This window comes from Hibiscus syriacus, unplaced genomic scaffold (genome assembly GCF_006381635.1).
Source record: "Hibiscus syriacus cultivar Baekdansim isolate YM2019G1 unplaced genomic scaffold, ASM638163v2 tig00116997_pilon, whole genome shotgun sequence".
Classification (NCBI taxonomy): Eukaryota; Viridiplantae; Streptophyta; class Magnoliopsida; order Malvales; family Malvaceae; genus Hibiscus; species Hibiscus syriacus.
Genome location: NW_024063513.1, coordinates 2,594,406 through 2,614,291, shown reverse-complemented (window position 1 = coordinate 2,614,291; position 19,886 = coordinate 2,594,406). Strand labels below are relative to the sequence as shown.

The window sequence follows — 19,886 nt, the reverse complement described above, 5'->3', positions numbered from 1 at the left end:
AGGTTGTTCCTTCGTTCTCAAACTTGTGCGACTGAAGTACGCCAACGGTTCGTATCATAGTTGCAGTCGATTCGTTTTGGACCTATTAGCTTGCTGCGCCCCCAACGCATTAAGTCTATAAACTTTTCAATCTCCGAACGAATAACTTCTAAATTTGTTCTTAGAATTGACGAGATTAAGAGCTTTCACGATTCGAAGTCATTCTTCTCTTAATTCACCCCACAACAAATTAGAATAATGCCATAGACATATATAACTTTGTCGTATCATAGTTGCAGTCGATTCGTTTTGGACCTATTAGCTTGCTGCGCCTCCACGCATTAAGTCTATAACTTTTCATCTCCGAACGAATACTTCTAAATTTGTTCTTAGAATTGACGAGATTAAGAGCTTTCACGATTCGAAGTCATTCTTCTCTTAATTCACCCCACAACAAATTAGAATAATGCCATAGACATATATAACTTTGATATTAACTTTTTCGGCAACTTTCTTCAAACAATGCCGACCAAACTCTGGTTTTATTCCACTAAAACAATCATATATGCCTTCTCTGTATAACGCTTCAGGATTATTAGAAGCTTTACATCTTTTTTGAAAAAAAAAATCTCGTTTTTAAACCATGGAATGATGTTGATATTCTTCATTGAAACGTTTTGGTAATTGTTGTTGTACTTGAAAAATTCATAAAAAGTCTTACAACTTAATTGAGTATTGACGAAATAGACGATAAAATTAGGGGCTAAATGCATAAAAATTTTCGATAACAATTCATCTGAAATAGATTCCACGAGATTACAACGAATTTTTTTAGTCATGATTTTTGAGATTATTAATAAATTATTCTCAAATTAATACGATAAAAGAACAAACGGTAGAAGAGGTGTATATATAGTCTGCGTATATGTTTACGTGTGTCAAGGACTTTAGAGGCGGTGTAGGGTTAGGAAAAATGGAAAACTGAATTGTTTTAGATGTTTTAGTAAAGAGCCGACTAGTGAGTTAACAAAGGAAACAATTCTTTTAATTTTTATTTAAAATATAAAACTAAAAGATAATTTTCGATGCATATTTGCAGTGTATTGATAAATATTTTAAATAAAAAATATTTTTTTGTATCCAAAAAAATTGGGTATAATATGCTGTATTGGCTTGCAAGTGAAATTTAGTGGACAATCTTTTAAGCAAATCACTCGGTCACTCACACTTAAAACAAAACAAAATAATTAATTAATTTTATGGTTTAATTACTCTTTAATACCTTTAATTTTAAAATTAGTGAAATTAAATTATAACTTATTTAAATTTTATGATTTATTCATTTTAAATATTTTATTTGTTTCAGAATTAAATAATTGATCCCTTCATAGTCCAATCCTGGCTGACTCCGTCGCTACATGTATACCTTCCGCGGATGTATACAACGTGCATGTCGCTCCTCCAGGCTCTGTAAGGCGACCACATTCTCCATACTTGTTTCATGCCCTATGAATCTAGGAACTGCCATGTTCCCTCCGGAGATTGTAACTTTGAGGGATAATATAGTGAAACAAGTTGAGTATTATTTCAGGTAATATAATAGATTCTTTTTATTCTTATTTATTTAATATTTTTTTACGTAGGTTTTTATGTGGTTTACTGTTTGCTGCTTTACTGCTGGATGCCACTATCTAGAATCACTTCTAAATTCTATGTTGTTCCTTTCCTATCCTACTACAATTTCTATTGATGGGTTGATTTATTTCTTGGTTGGTGAAAACGATTGTTCCATCCCTTACGCAATCATTGATTACATGCTATTGTGAGTTTTGATAGAAAGTCATTTGTTTCCAGCCTTTTGGAATGCGTTTTATCATTTGGGAAGCCAAAATATGAACTTTTGAATGTTTATACTGATTAAATATCATAACTTTATTTGCTTTTGTAATGATATATATAATGTTTTATTTGTGTATTACTTGTTGACCGTAGACCTTTCTTTTCCAGTGATGAAAATCTTCAAAATGATCATTACCTGATTTCCTTGATGGATGATCTAGGATGGGTTCCGATCTCCAACATTGAGGACTTTAACGGGGTATGTTAAAGGCATTTCTACTTAATGTCAATGATAGTATTGCACAAATTTCATTTTTTTATTGTTGCTGCTTTATTAACTGTTTGAATTATATACTTATATATTTATTTGTATCTTGATAAGTGTTACTTTAAAGCATTTTGTGGTTCTAACATTGTGAGTCAGGTTAAGAGAATGCGTACAGGCATACAATTCATCCTTGATACGCTGTTGTGTTCTTCTAATATAGAAGTGCAGGTTAGACAATTTTACTCTCTCTTGGGTGTCATTGTTTTTCTGGCACAATTCTTTGCTTTTATGACCGGCCTTTACTTGATAATTATAATTATAGGTTGGTAAGATACAAAGACTTGACCAGTGAGTCGTGTCAATTCGAAGATAACATTATCATCAAATTCTCTGTCTACTCGGGGTCAACTTGTGAAAAATATTATTGAGACCTGTGAAAATGGTGATGCGAGAGAAGATGATAAAAGGAACGCCTACGAAAAAAAATGTTAAATTCCTACTGGTTGGTGGAAGTTTGGAGCATGTTTCATTTGAGGGCAAATCTGCAAGAATAACATATAAAAGTAACCAAAAAAAAACATATAGTTACGCAAGTTTTATTAAACGAAAGAAACAAGTATTATGAATGATTACCTGAACAGGAAATTAATTTCTGATTCTCATACTAAATTCTCATATTTAGATCAATCACATATAGTTGATCCTGTAAGGTTTAATGATTGTATTATAGAGGTGAAAAAAAAGGTACGAGATATGTAATGAGATGGTTTAATTTTACAAATGAAACAAGTCATAATTAGAAGAGGTTTTTTATATTAAAAATATTTTGTGATCAAAATTAATTCATGAAACAAAGGAAACAATTCTTTTAATTTTTATTTTAAAAATAAAACAAAAAATATATTTTTTTATATGCGTATTTGCTGTGTATTGATAAATATTTTTAATAAAATAAATAAATTTTTGTATCCAACCAAATTGGGTACAATATGCTGTATTGGCTTGCAAGTGAAATTTAGTAGACAATCTTTTAAGCATATCACTCAGTCACTCGCACTTAAAACAAAACAAACCAAAACAAATAAATAATTAAATTTATTGCTAATTTCCTTTCCTAATCAGTTCCATATGATTCTAAATTGATTTGGGTTTTGGCCCAGTTGGCCTAAATTATATTTATTCTGAATAAAAAATAAATAAATGAAAAAAAAAGAAAAACAATGAAAAAAATTACATTTAACTGTTAGAAGAATAAATGAGTATACTGTCAAACTGGAAATTTGTTAAACCTAAAATCTGAAAAATGAAGCCTTCATTTTCTCTTCTACTTCACTTAGATATTTCCTGTCTGCCAAACATGTCTCAATTATCTAACCTCCTACTTGTTCCATCGATGTACACACTGAGAAACAAGTAAATAAATGCAAGTATAACACAACAATGGAGAAGCTCACTGTTCTCCACTAATAGTTATCAATGCGTCTACTGCTATCGGAATGGCGTTCGCGGGAAGGGTTTGACAACGGCTGCTTGGCCCTTTTTCTCATTTCTACCACCTTCTTATGAGAGTTTGAATGCATCGACGGAACGAATGTCGGACTTGCAGCAGGACGATACTCCGGAAAGAGACGTCCGGATCTGTAGCGAACCCCACATGCATTGCAAAGGGTCTTTGGTCCCATTGGCCCTTCTCTCCATTGCGGTGTTTCTGTAACTTCACAGTGCATACATGCCATAACAACAGTAGGCTGTTGCGAGGAGGATTTCTTGATCTCACTGGAAACTGAAAGCAATGCCAGGTTCTTCTTCTTCTTCTTCTGTCTCTTTTTGGCAGGTTTCTCCGTATGATGGCTTTCTGATTCTGATTCAGAACCAGCCAGATAATCAGATCCCCTGGAGGTAGAGGAATGCGGAACGAAACGTGAACTGCAGGTTAAGGATAGAGGCTCGTCTGCACTTGCTTTTGCTTCGACCTCGTTTCACCGGGAAACCTAGTTTAGGGTTAATAGGTGTGGGATTTGTACCTGGGCAAGAGTTGCTGCTTTCAAGCACGGATACTGGACTGGAAGTCTGGAACCAGGTTGAACCTTTCACATCAGTAGACTCGCTGTGCAAGGTAATGCTTCTGCTGGTGCTGGAGGCTGCTTTGGTAGTGCTCAACTGTTGGTTTAACTGAGTAGATCCATCACACTACAAAGATGAAGAGTCAAATATGAGGTTAAGGAAGATTTAGCCTATCTTCCATACAATAAGAAAAAATATGGAAGAGAAAGAAAAGGCCTCTCAAAGATTGGCTATTCATCTTTATTGCAGTTGCAAGAGGATTCAATTGAGAGTGGTTACAAAATGGCCACAATCCTGATCAATGTCAGAATAATTATCAGATACAATTGCATAAATCTCTTATGAAATTTATCAGAAAAAAGTGCCACTCTGATTTTGAACATCAATCATATCACAATCAAAAGCATTATAAGGTGGTCCCATCCATTTATTGGCAAGGGAAAACTGGCACTGCCTGGGCCTGCTTGCTTGCTTAGAACATACATATGTACCAGTGTAATAATATGTGGTGCACCAGTGCGCATGATATGTGCCATGTTCTTATTTCATCTGCAGCAAACTTTTTCTTCTTCTTCTTTTTGGATGAAATAAAAACTTCTTGCAAAGTACAACATCTAATTATTGCTTCAAGCACTTGAACCATCAAGCTCTCGCAGAGCATATTTCACAAAATATGAAATTACTCTCAGGAGTTTATAAGCACTGCATGTCTTAAGAACAACGTTGCTTCCAACCTAACATTGCTTTTTCATGAAGTATGAATGAAATATCACCATATTAATATGGTGGTTGCTTCTGAAAGTGCACATGCAATGACAACATGCAGAAAGTAGATTGTACACTGTAGACAACTCTATAAAACTAACAAGACAAAGTTCAGTCCATGTCATGAAAGATATTTTGTCTGTCTTAATAGTAAACAAGCTCCAACTACCACTAGAAAGGTCATTAATTCAATAGTAATTCATAGAGACGCATGATAAACTCGTACATCAGATTTTTGAAAGAAAAAAACAATGTGTTATTATTTGCATTCAAGCCAATGCTAAATTAACAACCGCACTAATAAAAAAAAGTATGGAATGGAAAACAAGTGGAACTCACTGAAATTGTATGGCTTTTCTCCAAACTATCACCGAAGAAATCACCATAAAACCCAGAAGACAAGCCGGCAAAAACATTGGCGGGTGGAGGCTCTAAGTTTTCGAAGTTGCAATCCCACTCTTCATCACCTTCGTTGTTCTCTTCTACAGGCAAATGAATTTTTTTTACATCTCCTCTACTACCGTGACAATCAGCCACTTCAGCGTCTTCGAATGGTATATCCAAATACTTTATTACGTCATCAAAGAAATCGTCGTTGACCCCAACCCCGTTGAAGCCTTTGTCAAACCAGGAATTATTCATTTTTCAGAACTTTTCCCGTTCTTTCTCAAATTCTCTGTTCAGAAAATAGAAGGGAAACGTTAATCACTGATTCATTAAATGTTGTAATCACGTTCATATTTAAGTAAAGAGTTATGATCTCATATGGAAATTAGCTTATCATCCTACAATTATGGGGTTTTATTTATCAATATTTTCTTTACAAAGCAGAGCAATATCTTCAGCGGTACCATCTTCATCGTGTAAAATTTCTAAAATTTTGGAGCAATTAAGGACACAAAAAAAATTTAGGCAATAATAATAATAACATCATCATCATTATTATTTTTATTAAAGTTCTCTGTTTAGGGGAAGTTCTTTTCTAGGTTTGGAGAATCGGTTAGGCCGTCATTTCAGCATGACTATTAACAGAACAGAAAGAAAGAAAACACCAGTAATAACAGCTCTAAAATATTGTAAAAGAATTCTTATTACAAAAGCTTGTCTGGATACATGGAAAATGAAATGCAGCAAAAGGAAAGTTGAAAGTTTGTAAACGATATCAAAGAGAGAAGGTTGGTAATTTCCTTCATTTCTCTGAGTAAACAAAAAGAAAGTAATCTAAAATGCAGAAGAGAAACCGAAAACTGGAAACATTAAAAAGAATAAAAATGAGGGGGAGAGAGGGGACCTGGTTTGAATGAGAAGATTGAAGCAGAGGTCGCCGTTTTCTTGTTCGGATCAGAGGAAAAACGAGAGAGAGAAATAAGAATGAAGGGATATGATTCGTTTGAAACTGAGCTACTTGTAGGGATTTAGTGAAAGACGGTAAATGTTCATGTGAGAAGGCGCACATGGAGATGGTGCACCTCCGTTTTTCCCTATACCATCCAGCTCAGTTGGTAGAGCATAAGATTTTTAACCTTAAGGTCGTAGGATCGAGTCTCATGGAGGGCATTTCATAATTTGGAGGTTTCATACGGAAGCTGCTCTTTAGTGTTGGGGGCAGCCTACTATCTTACCTCCTCCTTACCCTATTACATATGAGAACAAGGGACAATCATTTTTTGAGTTTATCACACACAGGACACACCTCATTCATCTCTTTTTTTCTGAGTCAAATGTTTTAAAATTTCGGGAAAATTTCCCTTTTTTCAAAAAAAAAGCTTAAAGATTATATTTTGAGTTAAATATTTAAATTATTATTCTATTAAATTAAATATTTAATTTATATTTTTAACATATAAATTACTATAATCCATATTCATTTCTGGTTCTATTATTATTATTTTATTGTTTATAATATAATATTATCAGAGAATACTATGTAATAAAATGAATAAAATTTTAGAGATATATATAAAGATCGTTGAATTAAACCTTAAATAAATATCGACCCTTTACAGAAAAAAAGTTAAAGGGTAGGGACTAGAGGGTAAATGAAATATTGAATTGTGAATTTGAGGGGCCGATGGGGTTCAAATTAAGTTAACTAAAAATGATTTGGAGGCGACAAGGTAGATCTAAATTATGTTAAACAGAAAAGATTGAATACGAGATGGACGATTGATTGATTGATTTGATTTGTTATTGTAATTTGGGCCCCATACCAAATTATTTAGTTCCACCTTCTGCCCACATGCTGCTGTGGTCCCCATACACTTGGGACTTGGACCTTTCTCACTTGCATTTTGAATTATTAGATTGCCCATGAATTTTCGTATTAACAAATTCAATTATGGACCAAAAAATGTAAAATCAATTATACTTAATTAATTTATTAAATTATGATTTGATCTCCATACTCATGTGCTTTGTACTTCGTTTTTGGTAGACACATCATACATGCAGAAAGAAGTATGTACGTCGGCAATTAATCCCAAAAAAACCCTGAAGTTTTGAATAAACACACATTTAGGATGGCATTTACTATAATACAACAATGTGGAAGTAGCAGTAGCAGCAGCAATGCCATAACCAATTACATGATTTTTGCTATTCTGTATCAATCATTGCCCAAGCTTCTCAACCAATCTACCCTAGTAATCAGGCATTAAATTTAGAATAAATTACTATTCATACTTTTACTGTAACAGATTTTGCTGCGTCTAGATGGTTCAGCCGGCACGTCCCAAGAAGATGCTCCGGCAGCTCCTCCTCTGTATTTATATGTATATTAGTATATATAAATCTCAAGATCCTTTTATCAACTTAAATTACACTTGCAATTTCACTTTTTTTTTTCTGGGCTGCCAAATCCTGGTTTTCATTTTTACCTGAATAAAAAAGGCCATTTCGATAACCAGATTGTTAAGGTAACCAAGCACGAGACTGACCACGTCTCTTGCCACCGTCACTGACCCAATGTCGATGCCAAGCTGAAGTGATATATTGCCAAAATTTCAGTATTGCAAAGGTCATAAATGAAAAAATCTCAGGCTATTGTACTCTCCTACGCGGAGAGGCTTGCTTAGCGAAGTGAAACAAACTCTATGCAGTTTTGTATGATTTTTATTGATTGAAGAAAATTCAAATCTCGAGAAGAAAAAACTAGGGTTAGAAGCATACCTCGTTCTTTGTTGATTGAAGATCAGTTGATCTTGATCTTATACCAAACTAAAACAGACAGCAAACAGTGTTTTTTCTAATAAAATTTTGTTTGAAGACTAGCAGAGACGAGGAGAGAAAAACAGTATACGATCTGGTATTTGTTGTCTCTGCGGTGGCTTAATTTTTTAAATTATATAATTATAATTAATTATTATAAATATTAAATTATATGGTTTATCTAACATACAAGTCGAACATTAATATTAAAAACGTAAGTTTTTAATTTTATTAATTAATTTTAATAAAAAGCTTAGAACTTTATTTTTATTAAAAAAATAAAAAAAATACTGTTATTAGTTATATTTTAATTGAAAAGAGATACCGAAATATTATTTTTATATAATCAGTTAACACTTTAAAATCTGTTTTGTTGTGTACTTATATTTAATTATGCTTTAATCAGTTAACACTTAACAGCTGTCAGATTTTAAACTAATGTTTTGGGGACATACGACTACTGATTTGACATTATTATGACTCGGATTTTGGTTGGATATTTTGTTTTCCCCATTAATTTTTTATATAATATTTACTATCAGATAAGCAAAACTTATCTAGGAGATTGGGTTAATAGTAACAGAGGCAAGTTTCCTGGTGGGTTTAATTTATTAAATTTTGTTACTTTAAGAAAATCCAAAATTTGAAAACAAAAATGCAAAATTTAGGGGCCAATATAAATGTAATGTTCACTTTAATCCATGAAATTTTTCTTGGCTCACCACCAACCACAATGGCCTTATCAGGGAAGCTGGCATTCGCATTCCCATGTGATTTTGGTGATCAATCAAATTTCATAAAGAGATCAAAACAATTAAGTGTGTATGATGTTTACTGTCAACCGACACAATCCTCACCAAAATCTTGATTTTCAAGCTATTTACAGTAGTTGGATGTTCTAGTTATTGCAGATGTATGCATTTTATAGAAAGAAAATCCTGGTTTGGTTTCAGTTTTTGAAGACAATTAATTACAGTTTACAGCAGAGCCAGTTCTGGGTTCATATAAAAAAGTACAAAAAGAAGAAGATAGACAAAAATATTATATTTGGGGTGATTTTTCCTTTTAGATTGAACGAAATAAAGAATAACAGACGCAAAATCATGTGAATTTTGAGCATCGGAGTGGCAGACCTGTTATATGGTCCACTGTCACAATCTCTGTAGCATTGTTGCATCGCAATACATCTTGTCCCAACTTGGCACCAGCGGCCTTGAGCCCTTTGAGTGACACAGGTTGGTTGAAAAGGTTAAGTGATGACAGCTTCGAGGCCGACGGTAACTTCCGATTAGGCAACAAGGTTCTAAAATCTTCCACTAACAATGGGACTTCAAAATTTGCTTTATCGTGCTGAACGACATTGTCCTTGGCACTGATATGGGCCCCTGGTTCCATATGGTTGGTTGAAAAGCTAGCTTGGTTCGGGAAGTTGGGATAAAGGCTAATGTATCCTCTGATGTACATCATGTCAATGAGGAACTTCTTCCATGAAGCTTGCCATCCGTTTGTTCTCGAATTCGGGATTTGAACTGGATTCGCTTGTGCGCCTTTGGTGAATCTCATGTTCATGTAAACATAGAATTCTCTCCAATGCTTGGGAAAGAATACTGCACCCCAACTACAAGGTAGTTGGTGAAGGTAAGGAGAATTCGGGTGAATCCGTTTGAAGAACTCGGTTGCGTTCCATCTCGGCCTCTCTTTCACAACTTCAACTAATCGAGGAGTGTAAAGAGAGATCGATGAGAGATAAGGAAGGGATACTTGAGGGTCATAGTGGTAGGCTAAGAGAGCGTATTTAATCCATAAACAGTAGTAAGGAGAGACTTCGATATCGTCCTCAAGTAGTAGACCGTAGTCATCATTTGATGTTGGATACCAACTCTCACTTACAGCTCGAATGAGACCTCCTTGAATGATTCTCCTTCTGAAGGTTTTAGGGCCACGAGGCCATTGAAATGAATCTATAAGTTTAATAGTTGCCTCATCCACTTTACTGTCCATGTTGAAGCTGATAGGTATCTCATCTCCCATATAGTATGCATCACTCAGAGACTTAAGAAGCCTTGTTAAAGAAGGTGTACGATTTTGAGTAATTATATTGATAGAGCTCCGCATCCGGTTCCAATATGCAACACAAAATGATAATTTAGATGATTTAATTTAACAATGTTTTTTATTATAAAAAATCAACATGTTGACATTCTTACTTTGCAATGCTGTTGATCTTAGATCTGCCATCCATAGAACCTTTGAGACAGAAGGCCTTGGTAAAAGTACGAGTGCAGTACCATTCGGATTCATCTCTGATGCCATCTTCAAAGCTTTTTTCACATTGGGATCAATGTCTGTCACTGTGATAATCACACCGGGGTTATGAATTTTGATCAATCCTTTCAAACTAGAGTATACTGCCTGCAGAATTGGGACCTCAGAGTTCCATGTTCCTGAAAGTGCTCCTATTTGCAAATCGAAAATCTTAAATCTTCGCTCTTTGCAAACCGACTTTGGCCAGTTTAGAGCAATTGCAACATCATCACAGGGGCAAAAATTACCTCCGAAAACTACAATATAAGTCTTCTTTCCGACAAAAGATTTGAAATTCTCTAGCAGTGGGGCAAGTGCCCTGACCTCATCGACACTGTGAGCATACAAGAAAGCGTCAATCTTTTGAGGGTACATTGCAGCCCACTGAGTTACATAACCAGTAGTTTGTGCCCTCCACCATTGCTCATCTCTGACTTGAACTATGTCCTTGAAGATCACAGTGGTTTTTGAGACATAAGCAAGCCTGTGTTCACTATCACCCCATGTTTCTTTGTCTGTAGAGTCAACTGGAAGAACAAAAGAGCCTGCATTTCTATACTTATGAAGCTGATAGCTGCACAAAAAGGAAAAAATATGTTTATAACCTTTAGAGCCTTGGAAATTGCAACTTTAGAACAAAAACAATCATCCAATACTTAAAACTTTGTTTTTGCATGCGATACAAAAGCATTATCACACGTAAAACACAGTTTTAACCTAAAGGTGCTACAATCTTAAAAACGAATACTGAATAATCTGCAAGTAAATTATTCAGAATAAAAAAAAATCAATAATGCAGAAATTATCTGTAGTGGAAATAGGATACAGAGTATCCACCCTTAACCGGAACTAATGTATAAAATATCCATCATTTTCCTCAAGAGAATAGAATATTAAGAAAAAGTTGATCAACCCAGTATTAATAAATTGTAGCATGAGTTAAGAAGATTCTTTCATAGAATTAAGTAGAAAATTAGTTTTTTAAATGCTTTGCGAGTCAACTTTCAGCATTGATCCCTCTTATTCTAACACAATTCATCAAATATGTAGAGATCCCTTTGGTACAATCAGTTTCCTCAAGATATAATTAAATCATATTTAGCAGTCACACATCATTGTTTATCACCGCTAACTTTAGATAATGCATATGTATATTACTCAACAGGTGACTGAACCATGAAAAAATATTCTATTTTTGTACCCAACCAAAACCAATCAGCGATAGAAAAAAAAACTTTTGGACTATTACTATACCAACTCTTTTTTGTTGTTGATAATTTTTATGTGCCATGAAACTTTTGTAAACATACCTAAGATGAAGATCTTCGCTGGTCGTGAATGAGAATGGTGTCTCAATGAAAAGTGCCTTGACAAGCTCAGCCGACAAGAACCATGAACTGGAGAGGAAATCCACCTGCACCATTTTATGGACTGTAATATCATATGCAGGGTCAGGCAAGTAAAGCCCTGCCTCATTGGATAGGAACTTCCTGTAGCTCGGGAAGGAAAAATCCTTCTGTCTGAAAGGCAAGATCCTTCCAATGTTGCCCAAAACAGAGTTCTTATACTTCTCAATTCCTGATACATGAGATAAAATCTGTAACATTTTCTTTCCAGGAATCATGTCATCGTCCACGATGTACACAAAATTGACTTCTGCTTATAAAGCCATTTGAAACCTGTCATAGTACTTGAAATCATATCTTGAACTAATGAAGTTGATCCTCGAATCGTTGCAGCTCTCTACAATTCTCTTTAGAGAGTGCTTGTTTGGACTCCCGAATGAAAGAACCTAATGATGGAATGGAAGCGACTGTTGAAGCAAAGAATCGAGCTGGGAACAAAGTGTTTTTCTCTTGAAATGGTTCAAGAGAACTGTTACTTTCGGTCGGCTTGGACCGCGCATATCCCATCGGGATTTCATTGCAATTAGCTCTGCTAGAGTTTCTGTACCAATGGTCTTGCTTTGAAAACCCAGTATCTCATCATACAGCTCTCTCTTCAACTTGATCATTTAAGCATCATTCGACTTCTTCTGCACGAAATCGATCTTCTCTTGCTCGCAAACTTGTGATGGGGTAATCGGAGGGATGGTTTCGGCTGTGATGAAAGAAGCAGCCTCCTGGAAACGACCATGAACATGTGGTGGGATGATCAACTACTTCATGTTTCTCGCAATTCTTGTCACCCAAGTAATCTCTGGTTTAGTTCTTAAATCTATCGATGGGCTCATGTAATACAAAAGGATCGTTGCATAAACTGCACAGCCAAGTTGCAAGCAAATGAGAGCCGTCACAAGCCAAGCACAACCGTTTTTAGTAGCCTTAACCTTAGCCTTTCCTCCAACATAATCACCAAGCATTCCTTCCAAGAAATCCCCACTTCTACTATTTGGATTCCGGGAAAATCTTATTTCACAAATTCATATGTCAAGAAAATTCTACCTACAAAAAGAAAAGAAAATATATATCAGTCTAACCAAAGTACAAACATTAACTCAGCATTAAGCTCGACACTCACCAAAACAAAATCAATATCGCCATATATCAATAATTGGTCGCTGTGGGTGTGTCGTAAACATAAATGCTTAGAAGACTTCAAGTTTGGAGATCTGGGAAATGGAAGAAAATGAAGGTATTGAAGAAGGTGGTGGAGACTGTGCTATTGTATGTGTGTGTATATATATATATATATACATATATATATATATATATATGAATTGGAAAGTTATATATATACTAAAAAAGTGAAAGTGAAGTGCCCCATGAGAAATACAGCAAGGTCACATGGGGCTAAACGTTTAGAGTTAGTTAACAATATTTTGTTGAATTTGAAGCGTTATTTTCACTACATCTCTTTGTTTCATAGTCGTACTCAAGACAAACCAGTTTCAATGGCGTAGAAAAGGGCTACCCCTGCGTTTTTGGCACAACCCACACTTACACTCACGAGATTCAAGTAAAATCACAATTTTTTTTTAAATACATGACACAACATGAAAATATCATTTTTTAAAATATATGAAAAAAAATTAAATACAACATATAGAAGTCTTTAGTCTTTATTTTTAAGATAAACCACGTTTTTAGTATCACTTTGACTTTGGTTCTATTTTGGTCACTTAATTATTTTTTAAAATCATCACTAACTTTACGTTTAGTTTTATTTTAATTACTTATCGTTAAAAAATTAACATAATTATTGATGTGACATTTTTTTATTTTTCAACGATAGGCACCCCATTAGTCCATCCCTGGCAATACATTTTTTACGGTGAAACGTCAACATCATCATTAATTTTTTAATGTAGGGTGATTAACATGAAATCAAAATGTAACGATAGTGATGATTTTAAGAAAAAATAGTTGAGTGATCAAAACAGAACCATATGAATAGTTAAGTGACTAAATACATGATTTACCTTATTTTTGCCTTGCTCATACGGAGCCTTTTCTTCTTGAGCAAATGATGCAAGAGAATCATTTAAAAAAAAACTCGAATCGAACAAAAAAACTGTTTTCAATGGCTAAAAAGATACCGCGTAGAGATGCCGACAGACATGGGATGCGTATTAGGCTTAGGGAGACGGAAGGTTGAGTGTAATAAGATTAATATATAAATGAAATAATTTTGGTATATATAGAAAGAGAAAAAGGGTTGGCTTTGCGTGTAAATACGTCCTAAATGGAGATTGCGGCAAGTTCTCGACCTCTTTGCTAATGGCTTGTCGCCAAACTTTTGACCAAATTTGATTCAATTGCTAATGGCATTATTGTAAAAAATCACCCTGTTTATCCAGCACTTCATTTACATGCATCCATGTATGTTTTTAATTATTATGGTCATTTGTTAGCTATTGCTTAATTTAATCCATGATTTCACAATTAAGTTGTAGAACCAATATGCAAGATTAAATAAAACAGTGAAAGTTAATGGTAAAAGTAGACCCATGAAGAAGAAGAAGAAGCCCAGCCCATGGGGCAAATTTTTTGTCATTTCAACAGCAACCTTCGTCACAAAAAGGTTGAGCATTATGTCACGCCCTTAGAACTTCGACGCCTCGGAACGTGCGGCCTTAGTCGCTTTCTTAGTGATTGCGGCTAAGTAAGCCTGAAAATATCCTAAGCAAGGATGCTTAGAACCTCGACGGAAGCTAGACAAGAGAACTAGCACAAGAATGGGCATTATCTATACATATTAAATGCCACCTAAGTCTTTGTGGCTTCTAGAAGGTCCAAAACACCACTTGGGCTGCTCATGGGCTAACCTCGGTGTGGGCTCGTGGTCCGTGACATTCTCCCCACTCGTTCTGGTGACGCCCCTCGTCACTCGTCTGGCATGAAATTGATATTCGGGTTTTGAATTGCCAGAGTCCTCGGCATGCTCCCAACTCCCTTCGCACTCGGGTTGTCCTTCCACAAAACGAAGTACTCATGCCTTGGGCGGTGTCCTGGTCGTCTAATAACTCTCTCCGCCTGATATCTTGGATCTCCTTGTCATAGGAGATCGCTACTCCGACTGGCGCTCGGTGTGACTTGCCTCGATCTGGATCCTCGGTATCCTGATGGTATGTTTGAGCAGGCTAACATGGATGACGGGATACGCTCGAATGGTTGGAGGCAACTCCAATTTGTAGGCCATGGTGCCTACTCGCTTCACGACTCGAAAGGGACCCTCGTATCTTCGAACAAGCGCCTTGTGCACGTCCGCATGGCGCAAAACGTTGGCCAATTTGCAAGGACAAGGTCGCCACTTCAAAGTTTACATCCCTCCGTTTTCGGTCAGCCCACTTCTTGGTCCGTTTTCCTGCCTTGTTCAAACAAGCTCGGGCTAAGTCGTGTTGCTCGTGCCACTCCTTGGCAACGTTGTGTGATGATGGATTGGGCCCCTCATATTTGGTAACAACCGTGTTGGGGTCAATGGTTGTTGCCCGGTCACGATCTCGAACGGACTTGGTTTGTCGCCTCGCTCCGTTGCAAGTTGTAGGAAAATTGGGCCACATCCAATAGCTTTGGCCAGTCTCGTTGGTTGGCACTCACGTAGTGCCTCAAATAAATCTCTAACAGAGCATTCACTCGCTCAGTTTGCCCATCGGTTTGTGGATGAACTGCGGTGGAAAGTTCAAGCTCGATCCCATCAGTTTGAACAACTCCGTCAGAACCTCCCAGTGAATCGTGTGTCCCGGTCATAATGATGGTTTTCGCATTCCCGTACTTCACCACGTGCTTAAGGAAAAGTCGAGCGGCCTCTACAGCTGGACACACCTTAGATGCGGGTATGAACGTCGCATACTTCGAAAACCTGTCAACCACAACCATGATACTTGAAAGTCCATCAGTTTTGGGCAAACCAATTATAAAATCCATGGAAATACTCTCCATGGGCGCTCGGGAATGGGCAACGGTTGTAGCAGTCCCGCCGGTTTCTTTGCCTCGATCTTGTCTTGTTGGCATACAAGACAAGTCTTCACATAGGCCTGCACATCTTCAGCCATGTGCGGCCAATAGTATTTCTCCGAAAGTAGGGCCATAGTCCGATCAACTCCCGGGTGTCCCGCCCACTTGAATCATGGCATTCCTTTATGAGCTCCTTGCGTAACTTCCCATATCGAGGCACAAAGAGACGATGGCCTCGGTGGTACAACAATTCTTCTTCGAGCCAAAACTCTCGGGTTCGCCCCTCCTTGGCTCCCTCGATGATTCGTTCAGCCACAGGATCATGGGGTAATCCTTCCTTGATTCTCTCGAGAAGAGTACCTTCCACAGTCTCGATGGCATACCTCCGGCTTAAGCCATCTGCAACACAGTTCACCTTCCCGGGCTTGTACTCCAAGGAAAAGTCGAACTCGGCAAGAAACTCTTGCCAACGAGCTTGCTTGGAGAAAGCTTCTTCTGGGTGAGGAAGTAACTGTTGGCAACATTGCCGTGAATACCACGAACTTGGACCCAAGCAAGTATGTCGCCATGTGCGTAAGCAGTGTATAACTGCCGTCATCTCCTTCTCATGAACCGAGTACCTTCTCGGTCTCGTTGAGCTTCGGCTCTCGTATGCAACCGGATGTCCCTCTTGCATGAGGACTCCACCAATGGCAACATCGGATGCATCAGTGAAGACTACAAAAGGCTTGGTGTAGTCTGGCAACACCAACACGGGCTCATTCACCATGGCCTCCTTGAGCTTTTTAAAAGCGTCTTGACATTTCGGGCTCCATTCCCACACCTTGTCCTTTTGAGTAGCTCAGTCAAAGGTGTTGCGATCTTGGAATAGCCCTTCACGAACCGTCGGTAGTATTGGCTAACCCCAAGAATGCTCGTAATTCAGTTACCTTGGTGGGTGGCTTCCACTCATCAATCGCTCGGATCTTGTCTTTGTCCATCTGGAGCTTGCCTCCTCCAACGACATGGCCTAGGAATGGAACCTCCTTTTGAGAACGAGCACTTTTCCTCTTTAACATAGAGCTCGTTATCTCGTAAGACTTGGAACACTCTTCTCAAATGTTCGATGTGTTCCTCTAAGGTCTTACTGTACACCACAATATCGTCAAGGTAAACTACAACGAATGATCTAGAAAGGGTTGTAGTACCTTGTTCATCAATGTGCAGAAGGTGGCCGGAGCATTCGTGAGGCCAAATGGCATCACAAGGTATTCATAAGAACCGTACCTAGTCACACAAGCTGTCTTCGGTTCATCTCCTTCGGCTATCCTGACTTGGTAATAGCCTGATCGTAAATCTAGCTTGGTGAACCATCTTGCACCACCAAGTTGATCGAACAAGTCCGCAATGAGGGGAATGGGATACTTGTTCTTTACTGTGAGCTTGTTTAAAGCTCGGTAATCTATGCACATCCGTAGAGAACCATCGTGCTTCTTTTGAAATAGCACCGGTGCACCATAGGGGGACTTGGATGGTCGGATGTATCCGACATCGAGGAGATCCTTCAATTGTTTACGCATCTCCTCTAACTCGGGTGGAGCCATTCGGTAAGGGGCCCGAGCGGGTGGCTTTGCATTCTCCACCAATTCAATCTTGTGATCCACCTCTCTTTGGAGGTAACTTCTTGGGTAACTTAGCAGGCATCACATCTTTGAATTCCGCCAATACTTGTCCACTTCTCTGGGGACTTCCTCGGTCATTGTGGGTTCGGTTTCCACCAATGAAGCCACAAAGGTGGGTTCCTCCTTGCCACCCCCTTTGAGAATTGGATTGCGGATAACATCTTGCCTCGATTCCAGGCCCTCGCTTACTGGAACAATGCATTGTTGCTTGGATCCAGGATGCACAGCAATCGGCAAAAGGTACTGGGAAAGCATTTATTCGGTCCAAAAAAACTTAACCCAAGAACAAAATCGAAGTCGTCGAGAGGAATTACCTTGATGGCTTCCTTTCCGGACCAACCTCCGACGGTTAGCTCGATTCCCTTGCGACCCCCGCAATTGGAACTTCCTCGGCATTCACGGTTTTGATGGATCCCGTTGCCTTCTCCACATGAAGGCCAAGTCTCTTGGCAATTTGTTCGGACATGAACAATTCTGAGGCACCTGTGTCCACTAGTGCGCTCATCTTTTGGCCTGCGACGGTGATGTCTACGTACATCAATCCCTTCTTCTGCGGCCTTTCTTGACCTCCATGGTGCTAAGGATGGAGCCAAGTTTGAGAGTCTCACTCTCCCACCCCGTCATTCTCCTTGATGGCAGCAACTTTCACAAGTTGAGGACAGTCTCGTTTCATATGATTTCCTCCACAAGAAAAGCATGATAATTCCCCTTTTTTCCCAAGGATTGAAGAGCTTTTGGTCGATCATTCGGCTTCCCATGATTTCCCGTTGGCTTGTGAAAGTTTCCTTTGGCCTTTTCTCCCCACTATTACCTTTGGGTTTCGACCTGGATTGGAGAGAGTCGTCCTTTTTACTTCAAACGGGGCATAGCCTCGGCTGCATCTAATGCCTTGGAGAGTTCGGTCACTCCCCTCCTTTGGATCTCCATGTTGGCCCAACGTTGTAGTCATCCATAAATGCAAAGTAACCTTCGGACTCGCCAAGTCCGGGATTTGATCTTGATCTCTGTGAAGTTTTTGACATACTCCAAGATGGATCGGTCATGCTTTAATTGTTTCAATTTTGCTCGAGCCTCGAGCACAGCATTCTTCGATAGAAATGCTCCTTGAGTTCTCCCACGAACTCCTCCCACGTCCCGATTGGTTTTGTATCTCGGAACACCTACGACGCCACCATAACATAGCAACATCGGTAAGATAATTGGAAGCAACATTTACCTTGGTGGTATCATCCCCGATACCATGCCTCGGAAGAATTGCTCCATGCCCCAGAGAAATTCTCCACATCTTGGGCAGTCCGACTCCCTTTGAACTCCTTCGGCTTAGGGATGTCGACCTGGGTCTTGTGCTTGCGCCTCCCCAGTCACTCCATTCAGCACGGCAGCCTTGTAGACGAGCAGCTCGCTCTTGAGCTCCTTTACCTCCTGCATTATTTCGGCCCTCATGGCCAAATACATGCTCTCGAGGCCTCTGGTACGGTCGTCTACGTTATCCGTCAACTCGCTGATGAGTGCTTGAGTTTCTTCACGGAGTATATCCTCTACGGACTCCACCTTCTCTAAGCGAGATTCAACTGAGTCTTGAGTCTCTTGGACTTCATTATATCGGTCTTCTAATCTACCGACCCTTTGCTCAAACGAGGCCACGATATCCTTCGAGCTCCCTCGTTTCTTTGCCACTGCAGCGCGAGTCTCCATCACTTCGCTTGTGGGGACCTCGTCTTGGTTGTGTTGTGCCATCTCTTGTAAAACAGGCTCTGATACCACTTGTCACGCCCTTAGAACTTCGACGCCTCGGAACGTGCGGCCTTAGTCGCTTTCTTAGTGATTGCGGCTAAGTAAGCCTGAAAATATCCTAAGCAAGGATGCTTAGAACCTCGACGGAAGCTAGACAAGAGAACTAGCACAAGAAGAAAGATAAGAAAGCTTTGAGAGAAGAATGCTCTTATGATTTCTCAAAGTGAAGGAGTGAGTACAAATGAGGAGGGGAGGCCTCTATTTATAGCTAAAGCTCCCCTCAATGAACGGCTAAGATCTAATTACATCGACGGTTGAGATTAATCTTTACCTACCAAAAACAAGTGGGCATTATCTATACATATTTAAATGCCACCTAAGTCTTTGTGGCTTCTAGAAGGTCCAAAACACCACTTGGGCTGCTCTTCATGGGCTAACCTCGGTTGTGGGCTCGTGGTCCGTGACAATTACATAAATCAAAGCTCAACTTCAAAACCATAAAAGGTATTAATTGGGGTATTCATAAGTTTGTCGGGAAATGAGTAAATACACTTCCAATTCCTATCTATACATATATTCTAGGAAAAATCTTCATCTCCTAAAATTAGTTTTTTCTGTCGCTTATTAAAAATAATTTTGTTCATCACAAAATTTCATATTTTGTTGGAT

The 19,886-nt window shown here is 38.3% G+C and overlaps 1 protein-coding gene, 2 long non-coding RNA genes and 1 pseudogene across 3 annotated transcripts; 1 reads left to right on the top strand and 3 right to left on the bottom strand.

Moving 5' to 3' along the window:
• Positions 1-1,465: 1,465 nt before the first annotated feature.
• LOC120194349 lies at positions 1,466-2,298 on the top strand. The gene is made up of 3 exons (XR_005522959.1): positions 1,466-1,570; positions 1,987-2,077; positions 2,243-2,298. It is a non-coding gene; the product is annotated as an uncharacterized LOC120194349 (long non-coding RNA).
• Positions 2,299-3,353: 1,055 nt separating this feature from the next.
• LOC120194346 (GATA transcription factor 11-like) lies at positions 3,354-6,310 on the bottom strand. Its single transcript, XM_039196673.1, is given in 4 exon segments — positions 3,354-3,994; positions 3,996-4,276; positions 5,255-5,591; positions 6,207-6,310. Coding segments are annotated over 3 exon segments (1,029 nt in total). The 5' UTR covers positions 5,558-5,591; positions 6,207-6,310; the 3' UTR covers positions 3,354-3,549.
• A 1,205-nt stretch (positions 6,311-7,515) lies between these two features.
• LOC120194350 lies at positions 7,516-8,187 on the bottom strand. The gene is made up of 3 exons (XR_005522960.1): positions 8,084-8,187; positions 7,792-7,893; positions 7,516-7,674 (listed from the first exon to the last, which is right to left on the bottom strand). It is a non-coding gene; the product is annotated as an uncharacterized LOC120194350 (long non-coding RNA).
• Positions 8,188-9,047: 860 nt separating this feature from the next.
• On the bottom strand, positions 9,048-12,848 carry LOC120194152 (annotated as a pseudogene).
• Positions 12,849-19,886: the final 7,038 nt, after the last annotated feature.